Here is a 17,822-nt window from a genome sequence, read left to right on the forward strand (position 1 = left end):
TGTGATTCTTTCGAAGAAATGAATAGCATAGGTTCTGTGTACCACCTAAAATGCAATGTTGTCCGATCGGGCTCTAACTTGGTATGAGCACGAATTAGGGTCCCACATTAAAAAAAAATGTCTGATCCAAAAATGTTTTCCGTCAGTCCGGTCGGCCGTTTTCGTGTTAAATTGATGTTTTATCCTTTCAATTCTATGAGAAACAATGCAACCGCTATCGGCAGGAGCCTGATGTGGAAGACAAAGTCTTCAGGAGGGAGAACTCTTTCCGAGACCGTCAGCAAACTTCCTGTGTCTTGATCCAACCTGATTAAAACAACATTTTCCAAAGCTTTCGACGCAGTTTGCGCGTCTTCCGCGCAGGTGGCTGAGGAGGAAAAGTTTTATCAGAGTAATTATTTAGTTAGAAAAGTGAACATTGAGATTCTAGGAAATGTGGTAAATCAGACTCAACATGGGAACGAAAAATTATCAAAAAACAGCCCAAATAACAAATTCAATGAAACAATGAAATATTAATTGAAATTTTCAGAACAATTTTATTTCATGAAAAATAATTCACTTAAATTTTAGTTTGATTTCATTTTCTTTGTAAACAAGTGATTAATTTTTTCAGCCCTCAATTTCTCATTAAAATAAGATTGATCAATGGATTCCAACTTGGAAACGTTCTGCAGGGAAATGTAAGAAGGGATGCATGATGAAAATTATCTGAAAATAAACTTCCTTCTCCTCATACAGCTTGGAAACCCCCAATACGGAGGGCTGTCTTCTGGCAAATGGTCAGGGATTGTGCATTGAGGCAAAGGGCAAAGTTGCATCACCCGAATCATCAGGAATTTTGGTGGCTCTCTCAGAGCAAGCAGCAAAACTCGAACCAAACAGCAACCCGCCCACTGTTGTACTCGATTACAAAGATCTGTAAATTCTAGCTCACAGCAACTTCCGGAACAGTGAAATGAATGAAAATTTTCAATTGCAGGACGTGCTTTATTCAAAAACATGACTCTCATACCACAGCAGTCTATCGGAGGAAGAAGTAAGAGGATTTGTAAATGGATGGGAATATGGGGCAATCACACTTTTGTATAAGTAATTCTGAGCCGCTGCAACTTCCTCGTGGCAACAATTGAGCATGTAAAAATAAGCTTCATGGTGAGAATAATAAAGCATACAAGGAGGTAAATGAGGTATAGGAAAAGCTGCGAGAACCGATCAACGGACCACAGAACTGTGTACAGTAGGTCATCACCATCCAGAACGGCGTACCCAAAGCCGATGTTGCGCTCCCCCATGCGATAGGAGCACGTTGGCACCATTATCTCGAGGAACGTCTCGGGTTCCCTGAGATCAAAGGAATTCACCATGTAGCGCTCCGCATTGGCATTGAGGGGATGCGCTCGCGTGAATTCCGTCAATTTCAGTGACTTCCTAATGAAGAGCGACCTATGCATGTGCCCCGTAAAAATTACATGAGGCAGTACGTACTGCAGGACGCGCTCCTGAAAGCCATCGTTGTAGAACAGGAGGGACATGTGGCTCAGTACGAATCTTCTCTGGGGGCTGTATGGGGGTGCGGGAGGTGTAGCTGGCTGGGGTATTTCACGCGTAATTCGATTCGCTTCGAAAAATACTAAATTATGCCAGGAGTACGTATGTTGGGTGTGGAAGGTGCTTCTAAAACGATTAATCTTCGTTGGTGTCACAATCTCGCCGTTCTCACCGCCAATATCATTGTCACCAGGTACGTAGATTTTCTGGAAAATTGAGCAATTCTTGTATTTAAAATTTTACTAAAATTCAACAAAATTATTTTATTCGAATTTATGGAATGTAGGAAGCTTGTTTTGGTCAGTTTTAGAGGAGAATTTCTTCTAAAATGCGTTTAGTGTCTTCGGGGCTTTGTACTTTGTGCCCAATGGTCCGGGAGTCGGAGAAGATTTCATAATCATTCCCACCAGGTTCGGTTTTGTCACCAAAGAAATGAATTTCCTTGAAATTTCCATCTTTTTCCACAAAATTCAAGCAGTAGGTCTTATCCCAGCCTCGTGGGAAGATGTCAAAGCTTATTTGGCCTCCAATGCTGTACGTTAGATCCACATCTGCAAACTCCTCACGCAGCGATTGGATCATCTTCTCCCTCACACCATGCTTCCGGTCGTATTCGGCAAAGAGCTGCCTCTCACTCCAGCTACATTGACGCCCAACAGGGCAGATATTCATCATTCCATTGCGAAATTCAAGGAATGTTCCTCTCTTGATTGGAACTTCCAGGTCAGCCAGGTAGCGGAGGACGTAGTTAATGAATCTCTGAATTGTAGCCTCACCCAAGTGGCTAATGAGGGATTCCTTTCCAACTTCCTGGCCATTCTTTATCTGAACAAGCCCATTCTCAGGGAAGACATAATCAAACTCCTGAAGGATCTTTTTGCCGTTTAACTGCTCAAACATTTTCTCCAAATCAGCTCCACCGACAATCCCAATGGTAGCTTTGGGTTTTATTCTCTCATACAGGAATGATTCAATGGTTGGATCTATCACAGATCGTGGTGGTGTCAGTGTACCGTCCACATCAAAAAGTAACAAAATATCTTCCCTCTTCATGACCAAATTCTACTTTTAAATGAATTAATTTTGAGTTTCAACAACAACACCCACACTGAACTTTGACCTGCCCGAGTTGTCAAGACAATTGACATCGCAACTTTCTTTTCCCGCGGAATAAAATTATGGGTGGGGAGGTCTTATCATTTGCTGCGTTACTCACCATAATACTGGAATCTGTGTGAAAAATGTCATGAAATCTTCTTAAGTAGCTTGAGTATTCGTCATTTGTGGCCACACTGCCCTCATCAAAGAGATCTCCCAGGAAGGGAATAATATGAGGGCGAGTGTGATCTAGAACTTCCCTGAATGTTTTCTTAAGATATCTGCAATGAATTTCCTCAATATTAGGAACCATAGGCAATTTTCTTTAATCTCTCTGTTAGCTCACCTGTCGGAGTCATAGATAGCAATGGGATTGTAAAAGGATGTATCGAAGGTTTGGCCAATAAGTTGAGGATCAGCTACCAAGAGAATCCTCGTGCAATTGCCTGAAAGTAGACGGAACTCCGTGAATTTGATTCATGATTCTGCTGAAAATAATTCCAGAGAAATCTGCATCGTACCGCTCTGGCATGGGATGGATTTCCATGTTAGTGATTGAATTTTGTAGACAAGGAATTCGTTGTAAAAGACAATGGCCAGAGCGATGATTCCCAAAAATCTCCTTCCAGATCTGTCCCAGGTGTACAAAAAAAATGACCAAAGAAAATTTTTAAGGTGGGGATCTCGAAAGGAAAAGTATGTAACACCTTTTTTTTACCTCAGGGAAATACTTCGAAACGCCATCGCGGTGGATTTATCAGCAATCACGATTTATTTACTACATTGCCGATTTTCTTATCTCATCGTGCAGGACGGAAAAAATTTATCGAGTTTTTTTTTCAATGTTTTTCGAGCGCCATAAAAGGTAAACAAACACCTTTCGGGGAATCCGAATTTTCCGAAATTTCTTCGGACTCCGAAATTCTGACGTTTCTTCCCCGAAATATTGTAAATTTGTTAGTTCTGATCAATTTTTAGTTAATTTGTGAATAAAATCCCAGTTTTTCGCTTTCATTTGGAGTGAAATTGAAAGAAAATACATTCATGGCTGCCATGAAGATATATTCTTTGGCTAGAAGTGGTAAGTTCTTGGGAAAATCAGTGAAAATCCATTGTGAGGTTAAGTGTTATGTCACCAAAATGCGACTGCAAAAAATAAATAAATATTTTTTCCCTTCAGGCCATCGCTTCTTGGGTGCAGCAACTCAATTGAGACACTGCTCATCCCTTCCGGCACCCTCAGCTTCGGGGAAGGGAACTGGAAAGTATGTGTTTGTAAATGATAAGGAACCAAGCATGGAGTGGGGGGATATCACGGAGAGAGCAGCCTCGATAATGTTCTGGACTGAATTGGCACGCGGAATGGGTGTCACACTGGCGCACATCTTCAAGGAACCAGCTACAATTAATTATCCCTTCGAGAAGGGACCGCTGAGTCCACGTTTCCGCGGTGAGCACGCCCTGAGACGTTACCCCAGTGGAGAGGAACGATGCATTGCATGCAAACTCTGTGAGGCAATCTGCCCGGCTCAGGCAATCACCATTGAAGCTGAGGAACGTGCTGATGGAAGTCGACGAACCACAAGGTACGATATTGATATGACAAAGTGCATCTACTGTGGCTTTTGCCAGGAAGCATGCCCCGTCGATGCAATTGTCGAGGGCCCCAATTTTGAATTCTCCACGGAAACGCACGAAGAGTTGCTGTACAACAAAGAGAAACTCCTGCTGAATGGTGATAAATGGGAATCGGAGATTGCCGTTAATATCCAGGCTGATCATCTCTATCGCTAGGACATGTCTATGGAGAATTCATGCCGTGGTATGTAGTTTGGATTGTTAACTATTTAAATAAAATTCACTAAAAAGATGTTGTTGAGTTTCTGGCTACGTCTTTGGCTTGAAAAAATTGTTAAAATTTTATTGCAAAAAGTCCTTTATTTAGCATAAAAATTGAAACCTCTGGTGATGAAATGAGCTAAATAATTTCATCCACATTTTGGCAATCGGATGAATTTATAAAGAATGGCACTTGAATTACATTGCTCACAATGTACTTTGTGGTTGTTTCTGAACTCTCTGACGACAATTGACTACTACATTGCCGGTTACCATCTTCTGGTATCCCTTGAACTTGAAAATTAACTATATTTGATTTTCTATCCTGTCCTGCAGCTTCTTCTCCCGTGATGTCAATTTCCTGCACTATCAGGGGATTTAGGTCATTTTTTGCATAAATTATAACTTCATTTGGAATTGCATTGCTGAGAATTGATTCATTTATCTGGACGTTCTCTAAATTTTCATGCGTTTTCATGTGACTCTTGAGATTCCCGGAGGAATAGCAACGCTTCTGGCAAATTTTGCACACAAATGATCTTTCTTCTAAAAACATAAAAAATTGATTAAAGGGATGCTTTCTGATGAGCAACAGTTCAATTACCAACCTCTGTGAATTCGCATGTGCTGATTGAGTTGTCCTCTTGTTGTGAATTTCTTGTGGCAATTCAACCCGGAACATTGGAATGGTTTCTCACCCGTGTGCGTCCGGATGTGCGCCTTTAGATCAAGTCTGGCAAATGCCTTTCCGCACATGCCACACTTGTACGGCTTCTCACCCGTGTGGATCCGATTGTGCGTTATCAAGGTGGATGAGCTTGCAAAGGCTCGCCCACACGTTTCGCATTTGTAGGGCTTAACACCGCTGTGGGTCCTCATGTGGAGGGACATATTGGACGATTGAATGAAGGATTTCCCACAAACGGTGCACACGTAGGGTTTTTCACCCGTGTGCGTACGGAGGTGGGTTGTAAGGGTACTCTGGTGGGTAAAAGTTCTCTGACATACTGAACATTTATGCGGTTTGATCTCACTGTGGATCTTCATGTGGGAATTTAGTAATCGACAATCAATGAAGGTTTTGCCGCAAATACTGCAAATACATGGACGTTCGCCTGTGTGATTTCTCGTGTGCACAGAAAGCGAATAGGCGTCGTAATAGCTGAAGGGAATCAAAGGAAAATATTATTTGTAAAAGCTACAAAAGGTTTAAAGTAAGACTGATCTTCTTACCCCTTTCCACACACCGTACATAAGTGTTTTTTCATCCGCTGCTGTCCACTGTGTGAGCGCAAATGTCGCGTTAAGCTTCCCATCTCTGGGAATCCCTTATCACAAATCTTACATTTATGGGGTTTATCTTTAAAATGTGTCTTTATATGCCTCTTTAGTTGAATTGTAGCTGAAAAATAAATATTTTTCTATTAAATGAAAAATCCTGCTAGATGTCTCCAGCACATAAAAGCCCTCTTGCGGAAGAATAAGGTATGTATTAAAATACTTTTGAATACTAACTTGTAACTTCCTTTTTACAGAATGAACACTGTTTCTTGCCATCTTTAGCATGGAGGGAATTGTGAATTTGTAAATCACTTTCAATACGAAATGATTCATTGCATTCGGTACATTTGTATGGTAAATTGTTGTCTTGGTTCTTCTCCTGAAATTTAGAAAAAAATTAATTGAAAAATTAAGGAAAGTAAAAAAAGGATACAACTTACAGTATGATTTTTGAAATGTTGTTTAAATTCATTTTTATCAGTGAAACCTTCATTGCAAATGTAGCATGAGAGATCCTTTGGGCAGTTTATGGATCCTTCTTCAGTCTCTTCAGATGAATTTGCAAATTTTTCATTTCTCTCTTCATCACAGGTCTCTTTAGTTATGGTCTGTTGTTCCTGATTTTCATCTTTTCTATCACAAATTATTGCTTGTTCTTGCTTGGTTTTACTGGATAATTTGATAACCTCCACTTCCTGTCGTGTTACTTCCTGCGGAGTACAGCGAAGGACACTTTCTTCTCCATTGTCTGGAAATTCATTGGCTGAACTGTTTGATTCTTCGCTTATTTGAGTTTCAGTGGCTTCCGGCACATCCTCCGGTTTCTCATAAGATTGTTCTACTTGATAAGAGTTGGCATTTACAAGTTGTCTCAGAGTTGATTCTGCCATCTCAATTTGATTCTTAAATTCATAAACACGCTCTATTTGAACACAGCAATTGATGCAGATTACAGGTGGCAATATATCCTCCGGAGATATCTAAAAATACAGGTATTAATTAAACTGAAAAGGCTGTACTACGAGCCCCCACTGTATTTTCAACTTACCTGGATTTGCGCGAAATTCATGAGCATTTCAGCAATCCTTTCATTTTCATCATAAATATCACGCAATTTAACATCTTCGGCTAAACAACATCTGCAAATTTTATGCAATTTTCCAACCATTTCCTCGGGAAATTCCTCTTCTGTCTCTTTCGATGAAAAATTATTTTTTATCACTTTGATATCATCGGCTAAATTTTTACCAATTTGCAGATTTACATCTTCAATTTGTTTAGTTCTCTGTGAATTATTTTGCGATGCATTTTCACTGGGATTTGCAATAATATAAGCGAATTTAGTGGAATTGTTTACAAAATCCATTTCGAGTCGAGGGGTTATAAAAAAAAAACAAACACCTGTCAAACACAGTGATCAACATAACCTTACTTTTCAATTTTGTTGAACTCGTTGAACGGCAATTGCATTTGCAAATAAAATTAAAAGTTTTTAACCAATTTATTGATCACATTTGCATCGTGAATAAGTAGTGACACGATTCTAAAAGAACGAGTGCCTGAATATTGTGGAAATAAATCATACAAGTGTAAAATAATAAAAGAAAAGAATGTCTCACAACAGTATACCCGACAGGTAAAAAAATATTTTCTTTACAATAATCCTATTTTCCACAGGAAAACCTCAAAAGCGTGGGTCTTCCGCTTCCCGGAAACTTCCAGGAAAAAAAGAAAAGCTAAAAACTTGCATCTCAGCGGAGAAAATTGAATATCAAAACAGCCGCCATTAATTTTGGCACAAGCCTCTGATTTTCTCAGGAGACCAAGGAAAACATAAAAAATATGTACCGGAAAAGCGCATAGAAAGCCGGAAAAGTAGAAAATCAGAGCTCTCCTAAAAACATTCTCTATAACATTAAAATTCGTTTTGAATGGGTCATTTCGGTGGTACAAAATGCAAAGGAGTTTATCCGTTTTCTATGGGAAAAAACCTTTCATTTCAGGGATTAATCAGGAGGATACGCGTAATCTTCCGTAGGGGAATAAAATAAAAAGATTAAGGATCCAAAGAAATTCTGTACACTTGATACAATGTTTTGGAGCCCTCCCCCCTAAACCGCATTCCTTTTTTCATGATCGGTCCAGCAGTTTTGGAGGAATTCATTTAGGGGAGACCGGGGTAAAAATAGTCATTTTGGAATTTTCAAATGCCAATTTCTCCCAAAATATAAATCGGAAAAATCGGAAAAAATTAGGGTGGAAAGCCCTATACACCTACAATTTTTGACAGTAATTTGGAGGTTATGTGATCAGTACTTTGGGAGTTAAAAAAGAAAATAAATTTTTGGCCCATTTCCCAAACTTTTGCGTATTGAGAAAAACGAGTTTTCCGAAGTTTTCCTTCAGCAATTTTCCAATCTGATAATTTTTCTCACTAGCTAGATTAGTGCAGAAAATGTTGCCAAGGTGTATTCTTCAATAACTTTTAATGATTTTTCTCTACAATTTTTTGAATCAAAACATACCCCTTGGGGTAGATCTAGTCATCCCATGTAAATCATATGGGAGATCGAAATTTTTGGCATATTTTCTATTCATTTGTTGCAAAATGGCGTGTTTGAGAAAATCGCAAAATTCTCTGTTTTAGTGCGTATAAAAGTGAAATTCCTTGTCGCGGATGAAAAGGTGAGAAGTTTAGCTATCAACTACTATCAATCTCTCAGGTGGAAAATCATTGGAAATGTCGGAAAATTCGACCGACTTTATTTAGCCAACTGGTGACTATATTTACCCGCCGCGTTTAAAAAAAGTCAGAAGCGGAAGGGTTCAGGAAAAGCTCGAAAACTCATATTTCCCGTGGAGATAGAGAAAAATGGTCTGAGACAAAGTTGTAGGCCAGGAAATTTCCTATAAGAATGGCCTATCGAGAAAATTTTCTTGCCCTTGGGGAATCCTGCAGATAAGGATTTACGCAAATTGACTATTTTTACCCCGGTCTCCCCTACTATTGCGTACAGGAAATCATGAATTTCTTTGATTATAAAAAAGTAGTTTTTTTTATTTAAATTATAAAACAAAAAAATCATTTTAAGATTCTTTTGTTACATTTATTTTATGAAATTCACTTTTCTCAAGATTTCCTTCCAACTAAACATCCAAATGTTTATTTTGAGCAATTCAAACTCAAAAGCATTATTCTGAGTTCACCGACCGACACCTCTTTTACATAAAGAAAATACAGCATAGCAATAGAAACATTCTAAGAATTTTTTTTTTAATTCTTCAGGTGGTTGAATTACACCAACGTGGGTCGTCCGATTGAAGGATCACCGTTCATAGCATTCAAAACACCATTGGCGGAGGTGAGTGTGAAATAATATACAAAATTTCTTACTAGTTGTAAATGAAGTCTTTGGCACCTTGTACAGATTTTGTGGTCGCACCAGGGGAACTCCCTCGACTTCTCAATACAAAAAGAATTTTTATAATCTCAAAATAAGAGCGTGTGATTGTTACAGGAATTAATTACTGACACTGAACCTTGTAAACATAAATTTTGTTAGAGCCTTATCTAAATTGATGTCGTAAGTGGAGGAATAAATTGTCAACACATTTGCTCTATATGGTTGTGGGTGAGGTAGGCGCTTTCTTGGGGAAAAAGGCACGAAATTTCTATTCTCTTCCGAATAATAACATAAGACGAAAATTAAGTTTTTATCTTTTGCGTCAATTTCTGAGAACTGTATGTATCTTCCTCACATGATATTGTCTCTCGGATGATACAAGAGCGACAAAATGGCAAGAGATGTCTCAACAAGAGGATGAACCGTATCAGTAATAATAAAATTAAATGCATGAGGCTTTCTTGGTTGTCTTGTAAATGCGCGTGCTTTACATGACGTCTTGGCCATATCAATTTCTACAATCTTAATTAATCAGTAGATTATAATGATTCAATAAAGTCTAGTCAGTTTGTCTGAGTCCTCGCAATGTCCTCAAAGTTCTACCCCAAATCATAAGAACTTGTCTCTGCTTAGAATTCATAATGTGGTTAGCATAAGAAAGAGTAATATGTAACGGACTAATGTTTAGATGGAGTAGGAAAATAAAGAAGGACCATTTGGAAGTAATAAAAAAGGATCAAGTAAATTTTTTCCTATAAAATTTTACGCCTTTTACAAATATGAAAATATATTTTAACAAAAAATCTATTTCCTAATGAAATTAATAACATAAATGGTCTCTTTTTACAATTCATTGGTGGAACATGAATGAAGAATTTTTTAGAGACTTTTAAAATTCTGAAAAGAAAAATATTAAAACAAGTGATATCCTTACCCAGAATATTTTACAGAAGAAGTCCTTTAGTATTTTAGCACCTACTCTAGAAATTTCGCATAGCTTTTGTCAGCTTGTTTTCAAGCGATAAAATTATATTAAGAGTCAATTATTGTTTTCGCTTTATCATCTCTTGAGAGTTCTTCAAAGAATTTTGCGAGTTATTGCATTAAGATGGGGTAAGGAATTGCAGTAAAAGTCGTATAGAGTAAAATTATGTTTATTTCACAGTTCAATTGTTATATCTTCATTATGTACGCATAGAAATAACAAACACTCTATTGAGACGTGCCTCAGCATTAATGGGCAGTTTTGAAAAGGGATGGATGCGCGAGTTGACTCAAGCATCTCATTGCAATTTCGGAGAGAGAGACACAAAAAATGCAAAATGATAAGTAAATTCCTCAAATACAATGGTGTATATTACTTTTAAAATGACGAAAATAACAAATGGATGAATAGGTATATTTCTTATTTCTACATAAATATTTCAAATTTATTTAGGGGATTGATATTTTTATTCATTAAAAAAATCTCAAATTTTTCTTACAAGCAATTTACATGAAAATATGGTAATTATGACTTTCAGTGGACCACTTTGTCGGTAATATTTCTAAAAGACCTCCAGCTGTTTTGAAATGCAAGAGTTGCCCATTATCGTTGTCATCATTGGATTTTAGAGTGATGCGTTTTGTGTTTTTAGTCCGAACGTATGTTGGAAGCGAAATTTAAAAAAACGCAGAAATTACAGTTAGGTGCTAGCTATTAACGGAAATATCTTACAAATATTTATTTTGCCCATTAAATGTCTCCAATGGCTGCAGTTCTTTCTCTCAAAGACAACATCACCACACTGGGAGAGAATCTTTCGATGGGTAAAAACTATTGAATTCATCACATTCTTTTCATCCCACTCGTGGTTCTCTTTTTTTCTTTTCTTTTACACTCTTTCTCTTCTTCTTGATTTTGATGATTATGAAATGAGAAACAAGTAGATTTAGATTCTAGTTCGTTTTTTCTTCATAATAGATAAGGAAGTATTTGGTAAATTTTTCTTACAATTAATTGAAAGACAAGAACAATTTTTGAATTAAAAAATATACCGAATCTTTTTGTGATTATTTGTCTTATTCTTTGTTGAAAAATTAAAAGGGGAAAAGTAGTCAATTGCAAAATTTCAATTAAATCAATCTTGTTAGAATCAATTCTAGAGCTCTGTCATCAGGACCACTTAACTATATTCCAACTATACGTATGTATATCAAAATCTTTCAAAATCTATCAAAATCTTTCAACTGAAAATTTCCAAATCTGTGTGTGAGTGATCAGTGATTTGGTAAAAGATCACTCTAAGATCACTCCATTGGAATTCGTACGACAAATTTACATAAATATTTATTTGAAACTTTCTCACATTGAGTGATACTTATGATTAATTGTTTAATAAAATTATGCAGTTTTTTTTAAGAAGAGATATGTGTGGTATGTGCCTGGGTTTTTATGTAAAAACATAAGTGGGATTTTTTAGATTATTTATTTTCCTGAATTACTAAAATAAAAGAATTTATTAGACGTAATAATTTTATTCTCCTAAAATAAAACAAATATATTATTTTAATTTGATATTTTGGAAAAAATAACGAAAAATATTTTACAAAACTAAATGGAATTTTTATTTTATGTTGGCGGAATTGAATTGCAAAAGAAAGTGTAGGAGAATTGTTTTTTTTTTCTTTAAAATATATTGTTGTTCTACTGATCACATAAATCTTCAATGTTCAAGAGAGGGAGAAAAAAGGACACCATTATCTTTTTTGGTTAATGATTTATTATCCGGGTTATTTCAAAGTTGATTTAATCGGCATTCCGTTTGGAAAAGAACGCGCCTGGGAGAAAGAAGAAAGTGCAGAAAAAGGGAAAGGAATTCCCAAGAGTATACTCATAATTTCATCATGTGAGAGCATTTTCAAAATTCTATTAGGCAAAAGCATAAATAACAATTAAAATTATGCCTTGTCCTGTGTGGCTCTTTTTTTTTGAGAGGAATATTTTCAACATTTTTATTTAGCAATGACCGAAGAATTATGAGGTTCCCGCATTTCATATTTCGTAGCTGTAGGTTTTATCATTTTTTTTTGTTCTTTAGTTTCTTTTTATGCTAAGAAACATTCATATGAACGAGAAAAAAAGAACAACAGTTTGGTGTTTTGGGGGCGGAAAAACTATAATTAAAATAGAATGCCTATATAAATAAATAAATCACTCCCTTCTCCCGATTCAGTTTTGTCCAATATCCAATTTGGCACCATAAAGAAAATTCACAATAAATAAAAGGGAATATATGAGAAGAAATTCAACGAATCACTAAATGTATGAAAGCGAAACATAAATTGGGAGGCCTTTTCGGTTTTCTTTTGGTATGAGACAATGCTTTGATGGAGCGTGTGTGAAATGCGTATCACTTCTTCTCTTTGCGCACCAGTCTCTTATATACATTTATTGTTATTTGTTTTTCCCACTGAGCTTCAAATACAAATAACACGGCAAATATGCAATTAAAATTTAGATATTTTTGACTGATAAAAACGGAGCTGAAATATATGTGCGAGAATCATCGCGAACAGGACAGCCCTTGTGTGTATAAAAGGCGTTAACCGCGTATCATTTCTATCAAGATTTTCAGAAGAAGAAGGAACATTTTTACACTTTGGTAACACACAAGTGCCGATGCTAAAAATTATGGATGTGGTTTTCTTCCCTACATACCTACCTAGTACACTGTATTCTACCTGCTAAACCTGCAAAACTCTTTTATGTTTATACCCAAATCGCATACACCGGAATGGAGGAATGTAGCCTCTTCATGTTCATCTTAAATCTTGGAAGGATAGTTTTATTGATATTTTGCGGGCAAACCTAAATTGATTTTGTTATTTTTGTAAAATTTGCTGTTGTTTCTCCTTTTTTTACAAAATGGTTTACCGCGTTAACTAAAGTATTAGGTTTTAAAATAAAAACTCTGAATATTAATACAATAATAGAAGCCATAGTGAATCTAAAGAAATTAATTTTACATATTTGGTAATTATGTCAACAACATAAAATATTATATTTATTTCCAATAAATCTCTATAGAACTTATTGGAAGATGTATGGGATGATAGAAAGGATATTTTGCCTTTTATATGGGGGCCTTTGCAATATGCTTTAATGCTGATCATTCAGATAATTTTTGATATATTGATTGAAAATAGAGATTTCGGATCTTTTATAGCCATCAAAGGGATATTATTTGTATTGTAATGCTATTTTTCATAATTCGACAAATTGGTGCTATAGCACCGATCTTCACCGACTCAGTTGGAAAGGGAGATAGCTTGATAGACATCAAATGGTAGGATAAATGATTTGATGGAAATATTTGCTGTAATATTTTTTTTTATGAATGAGTCTAAAGATGGAAGTATCAGTGAAATATGACTTGATGCGCGACGGGAAATCAACTCTCCAGGCAACATTATTGTGGGTTACATTTATTATTATCCATTCAATCAATAACACCAACAATAATAGGCCTTTTATATGTGAGGAGTAAGACGCACCATTGTGGTCCTTTGATGCGACAAATTATAAGATCCTTTCCCATCCACAATGCACCGATATGCCAACTGGATGTAGTTTATGGAAGTGAAAGGAGAAAAGAAATGGTTAGAAAGAAAATAGGGGGCACGTGAAAGGTGAAATGATTCAGATAGTTGTTAAAGGAATGAAAAGAAAATGTGGGTTGTTAGGTTCCTGTGGTTGACTGAATTGAGCATCCAAAAGGAGGGAAGCAATCTTTTTTTTATATTGTAATATATCATTTATATTCATCCCGAAAGGAAGTACATTTGCAAGCTGCCTCAGGATACTATTTGGAATTTTTTTATGTATATAAACTGTGGGAGAATCACTTTGGATGTTGTATGTGTCGCTCCGGGAAGAGAGATTTCTTTCTCTATTAAAGAAATTTTGGTATTGAAGGGGAAAATAGTCTGATTTTCAAAGTCTTTGTTACAGCAGTCCCCCACCTCATGAAATGTGACAGTTTAATCCTTAATTTCGAACGTATTTCTTATATATTGGAAAGATTTGAGTTTAAAGACGTTCTTTTTGCGTATTAAATGAATTGAATGGAATAGATTCCATGAAATAAACTTGAAACAATTTGTAGAGCCAATAAACTAAATATTTAAGTTCTAACTTGTAATAGAACTCTTATGCAGAAAGTATTGAGATTTCGTCTCGATCTCAAAGCAAATCTCTTTTGTTCATTTTTGTATGCCAAGTTTAAGCGTTTAAGTGGTGTTATGGGGGGATTATGAATTCTTGAACTTGGTGGCTATTTGTTTTAGCTAAATTGCCTCTGTCACGGCTGCTGTGCATAAATTTTCATTAATTTGCACGTAGGATATTTATTATTCTAATCTTACCATATTTGTTTTTGGCGTCTAAGAAATTTCACATAGTATTTCAAAATATATATTAATATAAAATTAACTTTCAGGAATTCCTAGTTAAAAATAAATTGCAAAATATGTGATTTTTATGACAAATTCAAATTTACAAACAATAAAGAAAGAAAGTCCATGAATAAATTTACACCTATATAAGGTGTAAAAATAAAGTAAAATCTCAAATACGACCACCTACTTTAAAAGGACGATTTATTTTAACTATAGGTATGCATTTTATTGCTATATCGTATCCAATTGTTACAGTAATTTCTCACATATGATTATTAACCCTGCTGGCATTGCACTCCACTGTTATTCTTCGGCGAAGAATGAGTATTTGTGTTATGAAGTGAATGGAAGTGAACTCTTGATTTAGCCATATGTAATGACTCTATTTTGCCTTAAGGATTAATTTATCAACACCATCGCCTCTTTCAATTTGTTCTTTTCCCGCATTTTATTAAATATTAACATTGCCTGATGGGCTATATACATACACTTTGCAATGATAAAATTAATTTCCTCTCAATGTGCTGGTAAATCACATTGAATTAAATTCTGGGTGAGAAAAATGTAGAGCGCAAAAAGCTGTTAATTGAATAAAATGAAAATGGAAATAAAGTGAAGAGATAAATTTTCGTCACTCAGTGTTCACTTCTCTTTTTGCAAAATTGTACGGTAGTATAAAATATATATATTGGTAGCAAAGGGGGTATTGCGAGACTGTCACTAATTGTACGTAAATTACATTACAACATTATATATACGTAGTATTATGTAGGCACATGTTAAAGTATAATATAGATAAGAAAATTATACATTTTAGCGAATTCATTATTCAAGCATCCATCCATCTATCTCTTGCTCAAATGTGATGAGTTTCCCGGTATCGAGAGTCAAGAGCAATTTTTTAAGCGCTGTCTGTTTTACCTTTTGACGATGTGCAACGCTTTAGAGAGCGAATCGTCAAGACAGGTTGCAATATAGCAATTAAAAATGATTAATAAAGAGAGTTTTGTTAGGGGATATTTGTGCGGTTAAAAGTAGACCACCAACATTGCCTCTTGCATATCCAAAGATTATTCCCATTTTTCATCCAATTTGCCATTATTACTGATTTGCCTTTAACTCATATTGTCTTTATATTTTCTCTCCATATATACTCTGCAACATTATAGAAATACAACGGAAAACTCGAGAAATCACAGAGGTAATTATAAAAAAAAAAACTTTTTTTTAAGGATTTTATTTGATTATCCTTACGTATGATTTTTAATTGGTTTCCAATAGATTTACTCCTAAGGATCTGATAAAGTTGATTCCCAAGATTGGGCTTATTGTTGATCTAACCGCTACAAATCGATATTACACAGCAGCAGTGAGTTAATCAAAAAACAAATCGCTTCTTTGGCATATTTTTTTGCAAAATTTTTTATTTTATACACAGGACCTTCCGTCCAATGTCACTCACATTAAATTGACTATGCAGGGACACGTGTTGCCTGATGAACACACAGTGAAGAGGTAGGTGTTGCACAACATAATTTATATGCATCTAATTACTTAAATTAAAATGTTGTAAATCACATGTCATTCAGGTTCAAGCAAATCATATCAGATTTTCGGAGGGATAACAAAAATGAATGTAAGTAAATTGAATTTATACATACATGCATGTACTGTTTTATCGTCAATTATGTTTATCGATTTACATTTATTATGCGAGAATATGGGCCAGGGTGGTGCAGAGTATATATCCATTTGTCGGGTGGGATTTTTAATTTAAATTTTTATGCAATTGCCCGTATTGCTTCTTCCGTGGCAGTAATTATGTGAATTCCCATGGTCAAACCTGAATGTTAAACGCCCAGCCACATTCTTTTCTGATTTACTTTTTTTCCCTCTCTTACCCCCTCATACCGATATGGCGCAAGAACATTACATATGGCGTATTGTACATATGCCAAATTGCAAATGCGTAAATCAAAATGAGCATCTTTTTTCAAGTTTGCCGTTTAAGATTTTTTTTTTAAATTACCCCACAGGGTGTAATATATATTTTAAAGCATCAATGAATAAAAAATTGTACCAACAGATTTTTCAACTATTAATACTTGAAAATTTTTAACTCTTAAAATTTTGTAGAGAATAGAATTTTATAATTTTAGCAAGGGTTTTACTAATTCATTTTCACCCTGTTTGATGTTACATTTTTTTATTTTTATTTGATACTTTTAGCCCTTTTGGTGGGTGTTCATTGTACTCATGGCGTAAATCGAACTGGCTATATTATATGCAGATACTTGATTGATTGTGCGAATATGGATGCTGACAAAGCAATCAAAAGTTAGTATGAAATAATAGAGTTTTTTTTTCATTAATTTAAGAATTAGCAAATATGAAGAATTTAAAACTATTTAGGGTTTGCCGAAGCGCGTGGTCATGATATTGAGCGAAAAAACTATACCAATCATTTGCGGTCTCTGAAGAAGAATGATATACAATATGACAAGCCGATCAAGCCGATCAAGCCTGTGGAAGATGGAGAGTGGAGAGTTGTTGGAAGGCAGAATCGACAGCGTGAAAATTGGAGGAGTAACTACAGCAATGACGATCGATATAGAGACAGAAGGACAGAGAGGAGTATTGACGCTGGAAGAACGCATCAGACATATCATCAGAGATGGAACAGGGATCAAGGCTATGATCAACGAAGGAGCTCAAATCTTGCCAAAACCTACAATGAACGAGACAATCGGGGACATTTTACATGGAAAAGTTCACGAAATGATGATTTCAGAAACTCCACTGCAAAGCCAAGCAGGAATTGGAGGGAGCCTCAGAAAACGAACAGGAGTGTTCCTCAGGGAAGGAACAGGGATGATGATCGGGAGCGGTACAAGAGTTATCCTCAGGAAAAATCTCAGTATAATTGGAGACGTCAGGATAGTGATTCTAGAGACAGTCGACGAAGCAATTTTAGGAAGCCTCATACAAGCTACTAAGAAATTGACTTAATTTCCCACCTATCTTGAGTGATAGAGTAGTTAGTTTTTGAATACAAAATTTTTGAAGCGCAAGTATGAAATGAAAAAAAAATGGATTGAAATAAAACTTACTGAAATAAATCTAAATACAAATCTTTGGCAATTTTTACAACAAAAAATTCAATATTAAGTGATTTTAGCCATGGAGAATGAAGCCATACACAGAAGAGGA

The 17,822-nt window shown here is 35.6% G+C and overlaps 6 protein-coding genes across 6 annotated transcripts; 3 read left to right on the forward strand and 3 right to left on the reverse strand.

The window, feature by feature from the left end:
• Positions 1–551: 551 nt before the first annotated feature.
• Positions 552–1,186, forward strand: LOC129797793 (uncharacterized). Its single transcript, XM_055840638.1, has 3 exons — positions 552–683; positions 742–921; positions 983–1,186. Exons 1-3 carry the CDS (start codon positions 649–651, stop codon positions 1,041–1,043), a joined length of 276 nt encoding a protein of 91 aa, XP_055696613.1. The 5' UTR covers positions 552–648; the 3' UTR covers positions 1,044–1,186.
• Positions 977–3,519, reverse strand: LOC129797633 (uncharacterized). The gene is made up of 5 exons (XM_055840400.1): positions 3,368–3,519; positions 3,171–3,280; positions 2,996–3,095; positions 2,768–2,930; positions 977–1,757 (listed from the first exon to the last, which is right to left on the reverse strand). Exons 1-5 carry the CDS (start codon positions 3,391–3,393, stop codon positions 1,077–1,079), a joined length of 1,080 nt encoding a protein of 359 aa, XP_055696375.1. The 5' UTR covers positions 3,394–3,519; the 3' UTR covers positions 977–1,076.
• LOC129797710 (phosphomannomutase-like) lies at positions 1,805–2,750 on the reverse strand. Its single transcript, XM_055840531.1, has one exon. It carries the CDS (start codon positions 2,602–2,604, stop codon positions 1,858–1,860), a length of 747 nt encoding a protein of 248 aa, XP_055696506.1. The 5' UTR covers positions 2,605–2,750; the 3' UTR covers positions 1,805–1,857.
• Positions 3,520–3,556: 37 nt separating the features above from the next.
• On the forward strand, positions 3,557–4,519 carry LOC129797736 (NADH-ubiquinone oxidoreductase subunit 8). Its single transcript, XM_055840570.1, has 2 exons — positions 3,557–3,730; positions 3,830–4,519. The coding sequence occupies exons 1-2, from the start codon at positions 3,694–3,696 to the stop codon at positions 4,441–4,443; spliced, it is 651 nt and encodes a 216-aa protein (XP_055696545.1). The 5' UTR covers positions 3,557–3,693; the 3' UTR covers positions 4,444–4,519.
• A 48-nt stretch (positions 4,520–4,567) lies between these two features.
• Positions 4,568–7,183, reverse strand: LOC129797496 (zinc finger protein 250-like). Its single transcript, XM_055840146.1, has 6 exons — positions 6,818–7,183; positions 6,210–6,749; positions 6,004–6,148; positions 5,722–5,890; positions 5,097–5,650; positions 4,568–5,034 (listed from the first exon to the last, which is right to left on the reverse strand). The coding sequence occupies exons 1-6, from the start codon at positions 7,133–7,135 to the stop codon at positions 4,628–4,630; spliced, it is 2,133 nt and encodes a 710-aa protein (XP_055696121.1). The 5' UTR covers positions 7,136–7,183; the 3' UTR covers positions 4,568–4,627.
• A 21-nt stretch (positions 7,184–7,204) lies between these two features.
• On the forward strand, positions 7,205–17,775 carry LOC129797640 (RNA/RNP complex-1-interacting phosphatase). The gene is made up of 8 exons (XM_055840412.1): positions 7,205–7,405; positions 9,056–9,131; positions 15,782–15,813; positions 15,894–15,981; positions 16,051–16,127; positions 16,202–16,248; positions 16,842–16,949; positions 17,025–17,775. Exons 1-8 carry the CDS (start codon positions 7,380–7,382, stop codon positions 17,606–17,608), a joined length of 1,038 nt encoding a protein of 345 aa, XP_055696387.1. The 5' UTR covers positions 7,205–7,379; the 3' UTR covers positions 17,609–17,775.
• The last annotated feature ends 47 nt before the right edge of the window (positions 17,776–17,822 follow it).

The sequence above is a fragment of the Lutzomyia longipalpis genome, chromosome 1 (assembly GCF_024334085.1).
Source record: "Lutzomyia longipalpis isolate SR_M1_2022 chromosome 1, ASM2433408v1".
Taxonomy (NCBI): Eukaryota; Metazoa; Arthropoda; class Insecta; order Diptera; family Psychodidae; genus Lutzomyia; species Lutzomyia longipalpis.

Excerpts from the sequence above, each read along its gene's own strand:
- LOC129797793 (XM_055840638.1), top strand. The coding sequence starts at position 649 with ATGGATTCCAACTTGGAAACGTTCTGCAGGGAAAT. Across the intron at positions 684-741 it reads GAAACGTTCTGCAGGGAAAT|CTTGGAAACCCCCAATACGG; the intron begins GTAAGAAGGGAT and ends CTCCTCATACAG. Across the intron at positions 922-982 it reads GTACTCGATTACAAAGATCT|GACGTGCTTTATTCAAAAAC; the intron begins GTAAATTCTAGC and ends TTTCAATTGCAG.
- LOC129797710 (XM_055840531.1), bottom strand. The coding sequence starts at position 2,604 with ATGAAGAGGGAAGATATTTTGTTACTTTTTGATGTGGACGGTACACTG.
- LOC129797633 (XM_055840400.1), bottom strand. The coding sequence starts at position 3,393 with ATGGCGTTTCGAAGTATTTCCCTGAG. Across the intron at positions 3,281-3,367 it reads TTTCGAAGTATTTCCCTGAG|ATCTGGAAGGAGATTTTTGG; the intron begins GTAAAAAAAAGG and ends CACCTGGGACAG. Across the intron at positions 1,758-2,767 it reads ACACAGATTCCAGTATTATG|AAAATCTACGTACCTGGTGA; the intron begins GTGAGTAACGCA and ends TCAATTTTCCAG.
- LOC129797736 (XM_055840570.1), top strand. The coding sequence starts at position 3,694 with ATGGCTGCCATGAAGATATATTCTTTGGCTAGAAGTG. Across the intron at positions 3,731-3,829 it reads ATATTCTTTGGCTAGAAGTG|GCCATCGCTTCTTGGGTGCA; the intron begins GTAAGTTCTTGG and ends TTTTCCCTTCAG.
- LOC129797496 (XM_055840146.1), bottom strand. The coding sequence starts at position 7,135 with ATGGATTTTGTAAACAATTCCACTAAATTCGCTTATATTATTGCAAAT. Across the intron at positions 5,651-5,721 it reads TGTACGGTGTGTGGAAAGGG|CTATTACGACGCCTATTCGC; the intron begins GTAAGAAGATCA and ends GATTCCCTTCAG. Across the intron at positions 5,035-5,096 it reads GCACATGCGAATTCACAGAG|AAGAAAGATCATTTGTGTGC; the intron begins GTTGGTAATTGA and ends TTATGTTTTTAG.
- LOC129797640 (XM_055840412.1), top strand. The coding sequence starts at position 7,380 with ATGTCTCACAACAGTATACCCGACAG. Across the intron at positions 7,406-9,055 it reads CACAACAGTATACCCGACAG|GTGGTTGAATTACACCAACG; the intron begins GTAAAAAAATAT and ends TTAATTCTTCAG. Across the intron at positions 16,128-16,201 it reads GATGAACACACAGTGAAGAG|GTTCAAGCAAATCATATCAG; the intron begins GTAGGTGTTGCA and ends CATGTCATTCAG.